The 14,266-nt window shown below is 39.6% G+C and overlaps 1 protein-coding gene across 8 annotated transcripts in view; it reads left to right on the forward strand.

The window, feature by feature from the left end:
- The window catches only part of DOCK7 (dedicator of cytokinesis 7), a 146,366-nt gene extending 133,868 nt beyond the window's left edge, over nt 1-12,498 (forward strand). For 5 of the 8 annotated variants that reach the window (XM_048495884.1, XM_048495886.1, XM_048495887.1 and 2 more), the window contains 7 exons: nt 2,118-2,252; nt 4,588-4,677; nt 5,829-6,065; nt 7,920-8,063; nt 9,075-9,181; nt 10,056-10,223; nt 12,003-12,498. In XM_048495884.1, coding sequence (XP_048351841.1) covers nt 2,118-2,252; nt 4,588-4,677; nt 5,829-6,065; nt 7,920-8,063; nt 9,075-9,181; nt 10,056-10,223; nt 12,003-12,045 — 924 coding nt within the window. In that variant the 3' untranslated portion in view covers nt 12,046-12,498. The remainder of the gene's footprint in view (nt 1-2,117; nt 2,253-4,587; nt 4,678-5,828; nt 6,066-7,919; nt 8,064-9,074; nt 9,182-10,055; nt 10,224-12,002) is intronic. The other 3 variants (XM_048495885.1, XM_048495888.1, XM_048495890.1) reach the window with 1 other exon arrangement.
- Nucleotides 12,499-14,266: the final 1,768 nt, after the last annotated feature.

A 14,266-nucleotide genomic window follows, 5' to 3' on the forward strand; every position in this document is an offset into this window, starting at 1 on the left:
TGGAGCTTTTGTTGCTGGGCTGGGAAGACTTGGGAATAGGATGCCAGCTCCCCATTCTTGACAGTGTGCGATTAATGCCATTGTCAATTATCAGGAGTTTGAGTGTAGCTCTGGATGCCTCCCTTGGCAATGGAGCAGGTCACAAATGTCACCAGAGTGGCATTGTTCCATCTTTGCCAGGTCCGGCAACTGGTCCCCTTCCTAACTCACCCTAATGTAGCCCCACTGATCCATGCAATAGTCCCTTTCTGATGAGACTACTGTCACTCGCTCTACACAAGGCTACCCTTGAGACTGCTCCAGAAACTTCAACTGGTCCAGAACGTGGTGGTGCGTGTCCTTACAGGGACCCTATTGAGGGCACATTTCCATCCAGTGCTCCACCAGCTACACTGGATCAGGTTCTAGGCAGTTTGAGACTGTCCCTTTACACCCCCAAGAGCATTACGCTCAGCAAGGAACAACTTACTGGTGGTCCCTGGCCCAAAAACAATCCACCAGTTCATTAGTTTCCAAGGCTTTCCTGCGGTTGGAATCAGCTGGGGTGCTGTAGCTGTGGGAGTTTCGGGCCTGAAGTGTATTTAACGCAGCATCCTTTTCCTGCTAGCTGCTCACCTGGTTGGCCTGCATCTGGCTGGCATCTTGGGGAGGGATCTGGATGATAGTAGGATAGTAGGATAGTATTCCTACTATCAGATCCTCTGAAGATGCCAGCCACAGATGCAGGCGAAACGTCAGGAGAGAATGCTGCTAGAACACGGCCATACAGCCCGGAAACCACACAGCACCCCAATCCACCAGTCCTCAACTAGAGCCAGAGTCCTTTTGGCTCTGGCTCCAACCTGGTGGAACTTTCTACCAACTGAGATCCAGGCCATACAGGATCTGTTGCAATTCCTCAGGGCCTGTAATCAGACCTATGGTTGAGGACAACAATGATTTCCATCTAGCTGGCACCCCTCCCTCCCCTTTTCCCCTCCTTTTATTTAATATTTGAATTTATTTATTATTCCCCTTTTGTCCTTGATTTAGAATTTTCGGTAGTCTCTTCCTTTTTCTTCCTCCTCATATTGTTTTCCAAATAACATATATTCTAGGGTGACATTAGATGTAATAATATTGACATTTTAAATTGTTAATTGTGTAATTTAAGATTGTGATAAAATTGTCGTAGGCCACCCTGAGCCCGACCTGGTTGGAAAATGGTGGGTTAAAAATAAAACAAATTAATAAATACACTCCTGCAACAAAACATTTGCATAGGGATTAATGTGAAATACCTGCAAATGTGACTCTTGAAAACACAGTGGGTTCCAATGGTTTTCACAGTTGTTTGACTGCATGAACAGATGATCTCAGAGATTGTCCTGGAGCCACAGGGAGTGATAATTCAGTTTAAGTTACCAATTAACCCCACTTTTACCTCAGTAAAATGATTTGTACAACTGTGGAGTTGCTATGGCACTCTTCACACTACGTTGCCCACAGTGCTATAAAGGGCGAAACATGAAAAAGGATGACATGATGTCATAGAACTGTGCAGTCTCTTCAGTAACTATGATAAAACTTACTTTTAACCAAGTGATTTTCTCCAGCCTTTGGACTCCAGTCTGGCAAATAACAGCAATATATGCTCTCAGTATCTCAGCATTCTTCTCTGATGATAACAACTTCGATCTGGCTCAAATGTGTGCAGGAATTGGAAATTTTGCTTGGTCAAAAGTCCCACCAGTTTAGCCAGTGCTAAATCTGTAGAGCTCTACTGAAATCAATCAAGCTGCCGCTAGAGAAGCATTCTTGTTGTTGACTTCTCTGCTGCTGTCAGCTAAACTTAGGCCAGTAAACATTCTTCTGTTCCTTGAATGCAGATGTCCATTGAATGATCAAGTTCACCCAATTGCATGACTGAGATTTGCTTTCCCATAATCTCTTAAGTTATGGTTTACTGTTGTTTCCCCCCCCCCCCTTTTTTTTTTTTTTGGTTGCTGTAACTAGTATTGTCGTTCTGGATGTTTTGTTTATTCTTGCATGACATTATGTTTAAAGTCAGGAGACATATAGTCACTATGCAGAAATGAACCCTTGTACTGAAATGTCATTTGCCTCTCTGCATCTAGGATGGTAAGCGAATGTTTGGTACATATTTCCGTGTTGGCTTTTATGGGACAAAATTTGGAGACCTGGATGAGCAAGAGTTTGTTTATAAGGAGCCTGCAATAACAAAACTGGCTGAAATCTCTCATCGATTAGAGGTGAGATTGCCGCATCATACCTGAAGTGTTATCCAGTAGTCCCATAGACTGGGGGTGGGGATGGGGAGGTTTACAGAGCATCTAAGTTTTAACTCAGTTGATTGTGGAGGTTTGCCTAACTTGGTGTAACAAACTATTGCTTGTGTCACTTGTTCCCAAAGCTCAGAGGCTTTCCTAATCTAAGTGCTAGCTCACATATTGTACAGTTCTCTGGCACTTTGAAAATCAGCCTTTGAGGGTTTCTGTACAGCTGTGTCTGATTTTTGATTAGTGCTGGAACTTGGAGTTAAACTCTTTTGATTTCATCGTTCAACAGTTTAGATTATAACCTGAGAATTCGTCTGAGAACTAATTACAGGAGCACTAAAATTATATGTAACTTCTTATAATTGTTATTTTTCTTCACATTTACACATCTGCATGGAAGCTGGTTCTCTGCTCCCATTCACACATACAAACCATCAGTAAGGCCCTCCTGTACAACTATGATGTGTTCATATAAATTCTGCAGTCATCTGAATAACATCCATCACATGTATTTTTCCTGCATTTTTGGTACTCTCTCATCCAGACAGCTTCAGATTAAATGGGAAAGAACCAGATGGTGGGCCTCATCTTCTTGGTTTTATTGTGTTGACATAGACAATGGAGTCATGTGCAACAAAAACATGATGCTTAATCAGTGTAGGAAATTAATCAAAGTCACAGTATTCCCTGTAGTTATTAAAGAACAAATATATCTATCATATTTATCTCATTCTTTTAAACTATGAGATGGGATCATGTGTGAAGATCAGACCATCCTGAGCCATAGAACAAAGGTCCCAGATTCAATTCTTGGTATCTCCAATTAACCCTTTGGTCTCAAGTAACAGATGATGGGGAAAAATATTTCTCGGTCTGAGATCTTGGAGACAGTAATAAGCCAGATAGACCAGTGGTCTGACTAAAGAATAAAGAAGTTTCATATGTTCCCATGATTTGTATAAAATATGCAAACTAAAAGCTGTTGCAGGTATTTATTTCAGTTTGCCTGCTTTATTACAATTCGGTCTTCACTCTTGAACATTGGAGATCTTGTTTAGCCTCTGCTCTCATAGTTCTGAAGAAGCCAGATATTGACAACACATTTAAGCTTATCATCAAAGTTCTACGCACTAGACATTATTTTGTAATGAAAACCCCTGAGGACCAAAATGAGGACAGGGAGGTCTGCTGGGGGAGTGGAGTATTTTTGGACTTCCAGGTTGCTCTTAAATTTATATTTTTCACTGGAGTATTTCAGTGATTGTTTGAAGTGGTATATTTTCAAAGTACACAAATGTTTGAAGCATATCAAACAATTAGCCTTTCATGGAACGTACATGATCATTGCTTGTAACTGGCCATTTTTTATGGCTGGTCAGTTCCCCCCAACTTCTTTATTTTAAAGCACAGATTTTAAAAGCTTTATTTCACAACCGCAGCTGTGTAGGTTTGGGTCTTTCATTTCCCCTGTTTTATAATTAAAAGAGCATACCAAAACCAGACATCGCCAATAAAAACTCTGTTATGGTTCAGTAACATGCAATTACAAAAAAGGGGAAGGGGTTATTTCAGCCAAGGCTGAGGGAATTTTTTGAAACATGCCCTGTGAGGTACCGTTAATGGGTCCATGCAAGATACACAAATAAGACATGAAGATTTGTGGGAATTCTTTATTTTTAAATGAGCAACGTTAAGACTTCCCTGTCTTGAAGTAGCTCCTCCTCTGATTTACAGGTGGTTTTGTTTGTTCAATGGGCAAAGAAATCAGCTCTGATCATTCATAGAGATACTAGACTGGACTGTTCCATGAATGGAATGACTCTTTCTGCCAGTGTAAGGACTTCTATCCTGACACTTTTGGAATGAGCTCCCACTAGCAGGCTGCTATCCACTGGTTTTATCATTTTCATTTTGCTAAGAATGAGCCCTGGCATTAAACACTCATCCCACTGTTGAGCCCTAATTCAAAAAGACCATTATCCAAATAATTAATACTTACTGAGCAAATAAATCCCTTGAGGCTTCACATTAATTTCTGGTTTGTACAGAAATTTATTTATTGTACTGCACATAACAATGTGTGTGACTAGCTGGAGAGGACATTTTTCTTTGCATAAGGAAACAAAATGCCATGATGCAACCCAGTATTCAAATCTGGGCTTCTAGAGTACCTTCCCTCTGCTATAATCTTAGACAATTAGTTCTCCGTTCTGGCACAGCTTGGCCCATAGTCAGAGTTGTTCATATGATTTAACTCAACATGACAACCCTCATTTAAAACCTTGGCTTTTGATTTTATTGTTTTCAGGGATTCTATGGAGAAAGGTTTGGTGAAGATGTTGTTGAAGTAATTAAGGACTCTAACCCTGTCGATAAATGCAAATTGGATGCCAACAAGGTAGGAAACTTAGAACATTTAAGTTGATTTTAGACTGATGAATCTGGTATGGCCTCTTCCAGCTTTCCCTGGAAATAAATGAACGTATAAATTGATGCTGTCCCAAAGAAATGCCTGTGAAGGTGCTCTTTGTACCTGCTTGATGCAGATAATATATTCTAGGCAACGAATTGGAGACTGAGGTTGCTGTTCAGAATTGAGACGTCATTTTCATTGGGTTTTTTTTGTAACATTGTATTAGCTGTACCTCTTAAAAGACATAAAAGAGAAAATTGTAAGTAGATACCTTCCCTCTTGTAATAAAACATTTTGCATTAAGAGACTTTAGCAGTAACATGTCATATGCCTAACCATTCAAAAGTAGCACTGACCTCAGTTCTTCTAAGGGCATGGCGCAGATGGCAATCATGATGTGAGAGGAGTCTTACTAAGTTAGAATTTTGTCTGGACAGTTCTAAATTTTTTGTTACCAAGAGGCAGAAAAAGCTGGATGTGGTAAATATGTCACACCCAGTATGATAAAAATCACTGGCAGTTTTCTCTATCTGTGTTTAGCTCGCCCTCTTGCCCTCTCTCATCTCTCTCTTCTTACTTATCTTTCCTTTCTCTTCCTGCTCCCAGTGCTAAGATAAAGCTAATTATGAACAAGAAATATTTTATTATTTCTGTCCCTTCCAGTGTTTTTTGTCTGTGAAAGGGAAAAATTTCAGGATGGTCGATCATCAGATGATGGAAAAGTTCTTACATGATGATTATAATATGCAACCAAAAAAGTAAGATGAGTGTCAGCATCACTTTTGAATGGTAGATTCATGACACACAGCTTCATTCCAAAGTCTCTCAGGTTACTAATGCAGCCCTAATAAAAAGTCAGCACCTTAGGAACAGCGGCTGCTTTCTACCACTTCTCTAGCCTTTCTGATTAGGTCTTCAATTCTTCCAAAAGTTCCCCATGCCCCTTTGTAGTTCTCTCTTGGACCCTTCCCTCAGTGAAGACCCTGGCTTATTCTGACTGTCACTAATGCACCTCATTGTTTCACTAAAGATTCTAGTTTTACAACAGGAATGGATCCCAGAATGGATGAGGACCATGAACAGTAACTGTTTGGCTTTTGAATAGCACATTCTTATAAGTCCATTTTTTACTTCAGGCCTATATTCAAATAACCTACGTGGAGCCTTACTTTGACACATATGAAATGAAGGACAGGATAACCTATTTTGACAAAAACTACAACTTGCGTCGATTTATGTATTGTACGCCCTTCACCTTGGATGGCAGAGCTCATGGTGAGCTGCATGAGCAGTTTAAGAGGAAGACAATCTTAACAACATCACATGCTTTCCCTTACATTAAAACAAGAATAAATGTCATTCACAAAGAAGAGGTGAGACCTGAGCATCTGCTGCACTGTATGACAGGGAAGTGACAATACTTGGGGGTGGGAAGGTGGGAATTATTAATGTAAAAACAAATTAATTGTTTTGATATATGTGCTTTTAATTTATCTGGAGAAATTTAAAGGCGGAACTTTAGCTTTAATTACAGAATTCATTCACTATTTTTATAATGATGATTTATATAGACATTGATGGATATGACACTTTACTTAGTAACATGGAACAACCCGAAGTAGTCTATGATTGAATTTTTGACAGAGGATAGGATAATATTAGAAGAGTGCAAGGATATGATAATAGGAGGGAATGGGAATGTGAAAATTTGCCCAGTAGAAGAGACTCATAGCTCAGCTTATAATTCAGTTAACAGCACTGCATTTGGGTAGAACATTATGAGTCCATGCCCCCCTCAATGCAAATAGCTTAAAGCAGGAAGCAGCCACTCCTCACGAGCTCTCCCTCAACTGGAAATCTGGTTCAAAAAAGTGTCCATCCTTCACAAAAGGTAATGGGTGTGCCTGGAAAAATCCAGTTCACATTGTCTGTGCACTAGAGGGAAGAGGCTTACACCCTCTTCTACTAAGTTGTTTCAACACTATTGACTGATTATCCGAAATGTGGCATCAAATCTGGTATTGTAACACAACTTATTTTCCTGTGTTAACATATGACGTTCAGCTTAGCTCTTGTGTTTCTGTTCCTGGTGACTGCCATTGTGTCACCACAGTAGGGGTGGGGGATAGTTGTAGGCCATTGTGTCACCACAGTAGCCTTTATAGCACCATGCCTTTATAGCACCAGACAGGCTTAGCAACAGTCAGTGTGCCTGGGAAGCGGGACAGTCAGGCAAAGAGTTTGTCCTGCTTCCTAGACATGGGCCTAGGAACTCTTTACATACACAACTGTGGCTTAAACTGATCTGTGATATTGGCACATTACAGGCATTTATGTGTTTCACAACGCGTGTTGGTTTGGTTGCTGTCCTTCACAGGCCAATGCCCTAGCTGTGTCATCGTCCCTACCTAGCTGTAAGGATCACATAGGAAGTATTTGGAAATGCTTGTCTTTTGCATTTTAGTAGACTGTTTTCAGCCAATAAGAGAATCAACTCTCCTATAGCTTTCACATCATGCTTTTTTATTCTTGTTTTTTGACAAATTAATTTAGGTTCCATTTTTCTGTCGCAGGAGCCTAATGTTTAACTTCTGTATAATAACTCTTAAATTTTTAGAACAAGCCTATGTCTCAATAGCTATGTACATAGCTGTCAAGTGGAAATTGCGTTCCTCTTAAACATAATTTTTTGGTGCTTCAGAAATTTAAATTATTTATTTTATTTTTTTTCAATTCTGACTTATTTCCTTAAACTCAAGGCAGATCACAACTCAGCCACAAGTTGCAAATACGCAAAAATAGGACTCTGTTAACAAATTGATGATGCACAGATGAGGAACCGATAGCCAAATCTACCAAAGTATTTCACCTACCACCAGATAGCCCCTGAATTAGAACTGTCTTACACACAGCCCTGACTCGGATGTCCCAGATTTGCCTGATCTTGTTAGAATTCGGAAGTCAAGGAGGGTTGGCCCTGGTCAGTACTTGGATGGGAGAATACAAAGGAGATCCAGAGTTGCTACGCAAAAGCAGGCAATGGCAAATCTCCTCTTAACGTCTCTCGCCTTAAAAAGGTTGCCTTGAAAGGGTTGCCATAAATTGACTGTGACTTGATGGCACTTTCCACCACCAGCAATTATGGTGTTCTCCGAATCCATATTTACTTTGCTTGCAGTTACTGTAAGGCTCTACTTATGTATTACTTCTGAATATTATCCCCTTAGATAATTTTGACACCAATTGAAGTTGCCATTGAGGACATGCAGAAAAAAACCCAAGAATTGGCTTTTGCAACACATCAAGATCCAGCAGATCCAAAGATGCTCCAAATGGTTCTTCAGGGTTCAGTGGGCACAACAGTGAATCAGGTAAAGTACATATAAATTTGCCCTTGATCACAGAAGTTTAGTTGCAAGAAAGAAAGAAAGAAAGAAAGAAAGAAAGAAAGAAAGAAAGAAAGAAAGAAAGAAAGAAAGAAAGAAAGAAAGAAAGAAAGAAAGAAAGAAAGAAAGAAAGAAAGAAAGAAAGAAAGAAAGAAAGAAAGAAAGAAAGAAAGAAAGAATTCCCAAGTGCTTTTAAAATGGCAGGAAGTCCTCTTGTGGTAATTTGTATCCAACCCAATGTACCTCGGTTTTCGCTGGTAATTGTCCGGCGACACTCAGCGAAAACTGAAACCGGCGAAAACCGAAGCTATGCCGTTTCTATGCGATCTCTTGCGCTTACATAAACGGAGGTAGCAAATTCTCTACATAAAAAGCATAATATGAAATAAAGTGCGTTAACAAATTTAAATGCAAAAAAGAGGTGTAAATTCTCACGTAAACGGCTAGTATTGTGAGCCTGAACCGAGGTGCCTGGCAGCGAAAACCAAGATAGTAAAAATGAAATGGGGCGACCGGCGAAAACTGAAATGGACGAAAACTGAAGGCTACGATTACTGAGGTTCTACTGTATACAGATCACTTTACAAATATCAACATATCTAAATCTCAGCGTGGCCCCATCTGTGGATTCTTAAATTGGGGGCACAGGCAGACAAGACAGATCTTTTTACAAACCTGAGAAAAGTCCTAGGTTTTCAGAAATATCTTAAAATGCAAAAAAAAACCCACCCAAAACAAATACATGGAAGGGTTAATACCTCCCCAAATGATAGAAGGTGCCCTTGTAGCTTTAAGAAATGAGTGCCCCATTGCGAGACAGTATTAGCAGCCTTCCAGCTTTGGTTTCTATCAGTAGCAAGAGGGGGGCTTTATGGGGCTGTTTTGGCCTTTGAGGGAGGACTAATTGTGAAGAAGTTTGCATTTACTTAATAATTGTGTGCATGTTACATAGCTCTTGTCACAGGACCTGAATAAATCTCACTGTCTTCTGTTCAGGGACCACTAGAAGTTGCTCAGGTATTTTTGTCTGAAATACCTAATGATCCAAAACTCTTTCGTCACCATAACAAGCTACGTCTTTGCTTCAAAGACTTCACAAAAAGGTATTGTTTAGTACTCATCTTTCCAATTATGCTAAAATGTGTGCACTTGATGGGCTATAAATACCCATGGGTTTGTGAGTGTCTTGTTTTAGGGTGGGTTTTTTAAGACAATAATTTGAATTAGATGTCCTTGATATTCTTTCTCACTGTTTCACACAAATTGTGTTCATGTATACTTGTAAGTTCCACTGAGTTCTATGTGATTTACTCCCAAGTAAGAATTGATAGGAATTCTGCCTCCTGCTGCTTTTTGAATCAGTTCTACTTAATTTGGAAACATCAAACAGAAATACTTTTCTCACATCTTTCCTGAATCAATGCTATTAAATAATTGGTATTACTGAGCAGCAATGATGTCAGTTTTTCATTAGCTGTGATTCCAATATGTGTGTGAGTCTCTATATGTGCAGGGACATGTACCTGTACGAAGAGGATTGTGAGCATACATGCTCTGACCACTATTTTTTCCATATTAAAGGATTACAGAAAGCCGCTGAACTAATGGTGCTTTGGAATATGCTCCACACTTAATTTACAAAATGTCAAGAGAGTACCATCTATGTGGAATAGTTGTCAATTTGGAAAAAAACATTCCTAGGATTAATTTAATTAAAATGCTATTGAACAACTGTGAGGAGATAAGATTGCCAATGTGTCTAAGGCAATCTATCAGAAAAGCTGAGTTCTTTTTGTTTAAAAGTCAATTTTGGCATTGCATCATGACACTATAGACATAAAAGAATATTCCATTGATTTTGATGGAATGTACTTCCTGAAAAGCACAATTAGGGTTGTAGCCCAGGAATGTTAGCCATAAGCCAATACTGTCATTAGGCTATCTTTGCCCAGTGTTGAAAAGGGTTTTGTTTTCTAGGTGCGAAGATGCTCTGCGGAAGAATAAAAGCCTGATTGGCCCTGACCAAAAAGAATACCAGCGGGAGCTTGAAAGAAATTATCATCGTCTCAAGGAAGCACTTCAGCCCTTGATCAATAGAAAAATCCCCCAACTATACAAGGCTGTCCTTCCTGCCTCTTGCCACAGGTCATTCTAATATATCTTAGCATCTCTTGGTTACAGTTTGAAAAACAACACTTTGCTGGGGTAGAACAGTAGGAAGAGAAAGGTAAATGAATAACTCCTACCAATCTGCAGCAAGATGTTTATAATTTCCTTATTGTGCAGCTACCCTAAAGGTAGGTGGCATTTCCATTCTGTTTTAGATGAATTGCCACACCCAGCAACTGACAGATGGTCCAGATGGTGCCTGTTGAATCCCAGATGCCTATACATGTCACAGGCCCTCAAAAAAAACCAGCCAACATAGGTAGCAATGGAGGCCTTGGGATGATAGTGTGCACCGACACAAGATGTGTTGGCTGTTTAAGCAGCCGCCATTCAGATTTCAGTGCTGCTTCTAGGTTGGGAAGCCCACAGGCACTTCAGGTCAAATTTATGTCAAGAAGGTTAACATGAAATGTGATTTAGCATTTAAAAATTTTGTATACAAGAGATTTGAGAACTACTGAGAGGAGAAAATGAGTGGTGTTTGACTGACGGGGCCACTGATACCACCATTTTCAAGGGATGTTATTCCACTGGACAATTGGACGTGAATCCTGGAAAAAAAATTGCCGGGATCTGTAGGACTGGATGCTGTAGTTATATTCTATAGAAATTCAAATACTGATTTAAGACACTCATTTCAGAAATAAACAGGAGTCTTATGGCATTTTAATGGCTAACAAAATGTTATGCCAGCATCAGTATGGACTAAAGCCTACTTCTTTAGATGCAGCATTTATCAAAAATGTTATATTATAGGATCTACTATGGTAGAATTTGAGAGTAAACCTGCTAAATTTAGCTACAAGTTAATATGAAAAAAATTGCTTCCATGTTCAGAGATTTGTTTTCTGGAAAAAAAATACTTTCTGACTAAAGAGTGTAATAAGAGCACAAAACTGGCTTCTACTGAAATTAGCATCCCTTAAGAGGACTGAATTTTGGCTAGATCATAGCTATTGCTGCTTCTTAGAATGTCTTCTGGTTATTACTGAATAACGAAAGAAATCTACACAGTTATCACGGCTGTCAATGAAGGATTCCAGTCTTCGTTCTGGCAAAATAAGGCACGCTGCACTGACCTTCCATCTGAGGCACATTTCCTTGATTTCGGAGAACTACTGACCATGCACAAGACCTACTCAGTGGACCCTTATAATGGTGACTGCACTCATTTAGGACTTGTTAATTTCATAGACCAAATATACTGTGGCATGCATTAAATGTGAGCCATGGTTTGTCATCCCTGAGCTGTTACACTCCCTCCGTCCTCCTATTGTGCATAGCAATCCAAAGAAAAACTTCCATTTTTAATTATTAGTCTAAATCATAAACTATAGTTTCCTAGCTTCTCTACAAAACCAGAATTTAGCTAATTTGGAATTTTGGTTTGTAGTGGAAAGTGTTTAGATGTGATGACGAAGTATGGTTTACTGTAAAAAGAAAAGTTTAATTAGATTGCCACATAAAGGGAGACTATGCAAACCCGAGAATCCCTTTAAGCTTTATTCATATATTTAAAAAAACATTGGTTGGATTTGTTCTGCTGGTAGGGAAGCCTCTGTTGGAACTCATCTCTTCTACCGGAGCAAGGCTTTTTGTACAGAGGAAGTCATTGCACCAAATACAGGATCCAACCCCATAGTTTGTTTTGTGCAAACTGTTGTCTTGTATAGCAAAATGTTTTTGGAAAACATAACTCTCATCCATCACAATTTGTAAGGTGGTAGCTGATCTCATTGTTCTTTTCCTCCCCAGAGATTCCTTCAGCAGAATGAGCCTTCGCAAAATGGACATCTAAGCAGCTTAAAAACACTTTGTTTTTAAGGTACTGAAAAGAATGTGCAGTGTCACCAACTTCAGAACCTTTTAATGAAGTTTTATTTGAAAATAAAACTTTGGGACTTCATTATGGACACATTGCACACATTTTACTTAAAGAAGCATTAAGTGGCCAAATTTTAATTATGAATTATGTCTTGTTGACCTATCAGTTTAAAAAAGACTACCAATGGCAACGATATTCCAGATATTGGTGAAATTGTGTGAATACAACCGTTTAAAAAGACTTTTTTAAAATATTCAAAGGTACGCTAATGTATCAAGCATTTTTAGCATTCTCTAATGTTAAATTTGTTTCCTTTTTAGTACATGTATTTAATTTATAATAGGAACCTTTACAAATGCATTTTGAACCATTTTTAATGTAGTGTTTATTTTAATGGTACCATTAAATATTTCAATGTTTACACTATTTCATGGTACATCAGATTGTCATATTGATTATTCTTCATATAGAAAAGATTCCAGATATAGGTAAGTGTGAAGGTAATATCTCTTCACTTGGTACATGGAATGTGTCCATTTCAACTTATCATAGTCATAGTAGTCATGTATCATAGTCATAGCTATGTGACTATTGTGTCTCTGTGGCTCAAATTGCTGGGGAATATCTGACTACAGGGGAATATCTGCACTGCAAGGGAAATATCTGACTACATTCAACTTGATCCAGACGAGCTCCTATAGAATGGCCCAGTTTAAGTGAAATTTTGTACCACTACAACCAGTCAGATCCTTTTGACTGCCCAATAGTCAGAACTGAAAGGAACCCCCCCAGTGCAAACATCAATACGTGGATTTGCTGGCTTTTGCAAACTGATGCTTCAGCAAAAGGATGAACTGTGCAAGAAAAGCCAAACATTAACTCGAAGCAATTTGTACCTTATATATCAGCATTCAGTGTTATCTTCTTTTACAAACTGCTGATTGAACACTGTTTTACCAAATATCTACAATGATCCTCCCTCCCCCAGAGAGTAAGTTTTATTGTGGTATACCAATTTATATCAGGCTTCATGGTGTTTCAACAGAAATAGCACTAACAAGGTTATGATTATTGGATATTGCAGATACAGTAAGATGTCCAGGATTTAGGGTACTGAGTCGGCAATAGCTAACATTGCTGCTGTCTCTTTTAACATGACTGATATTATCATTACCAATAGCTTTTGAATTGGGAATGGTGTCAGGGAGGCCAGGAGCAGCTATGAAGCAGCACCTTACAGCTGATAGTTGGTGCCTCTACCCCTTAAAGGACTGGCATTTTCTAGGGGAAACAAGGTCTGTCTTCATAGAAAATGGCACTTTAACATTTAAGGGGTCAAAGTCCTATCAGCTGATGGCTGAAAGACCTGGGGTTTCTGGAGACCAGCAGTACCAGCCATTATTTCCTAGAGGTCAGACCTCCAGAAACTAGGTCTACCAGCCATAAGAAAAGGTCCCAGATGGCCATGGCTTGCAGTGGATCTTTGGCAACACTGGCAGCTCTAGAGTCTTCACTACCCCACCAGCCAGCCTAGCCATCATTCTCCTCCTGTTGGGGTGGACTCCAAGACTGCGGGCATCTGAGACAGAATAAGAATCTGCACCCACCAGTTTCAGGGCAGACTTTGCTACTGCTGGCAATGGAATTGGCAATTCAATAGCTTGCCTTCTAGCCCAGCTACCATTGTCCTAATAGAGGTGGCAGAATCTGCCCCCAAGAAGAGAGCTGCACTGGGCCAGCTGGTGACATAGTTCCAAGTCTTACAATCAGCCAGGCTCAAGATCCACTGGTGGCCTGCTAAGTCTAGAGCCAATTTAGACCTTTTAGTGCCTGGTACATACTGGGTCTAATGGCCTTCAATTGATACTTGGCGCCTCTATTCTTTAAGGGTCCAGGGTAGTCACAACTGGCTTTCTCTACTCTGCCCTTATCTTTTATTTAAATGATGAAGCAAAGAAGGGCATCAGGAGCATTTCCAGTATTTCTCAAACAATTTTTCAGAATGACAGTTAGCTGATATTTACCTAAACTGACAATTCTAGCCCTTCCTGACTTCCCAATACATCCTAACCAATAAATTGCTAATGACAGAATGTTGCGATGACAAACCCTCCACCAATCAACGAGCAGCACTCACGAAATGAGTCCTGCTTGCCCATTTGTGGGTGACATTCCAACAGGCCAGCCACCGTAG

This window comes from Sphaerodactylus townsendi, linkage group LG05, assembly GCF_021028975.2.
Source record: "Sphaerodactylus townsendi isolate TG3544 linkage group LG05, MPM_Stown_v2.3, whole genome shotgun sequence".
Taxonomy (NCBI): Eukaryota; Metazoa; Chordata; class Lepidosauria; order Squamata; family Sphaerodactylidae; genus Sphaerodactylus; species Sphaerodactylus townsendi.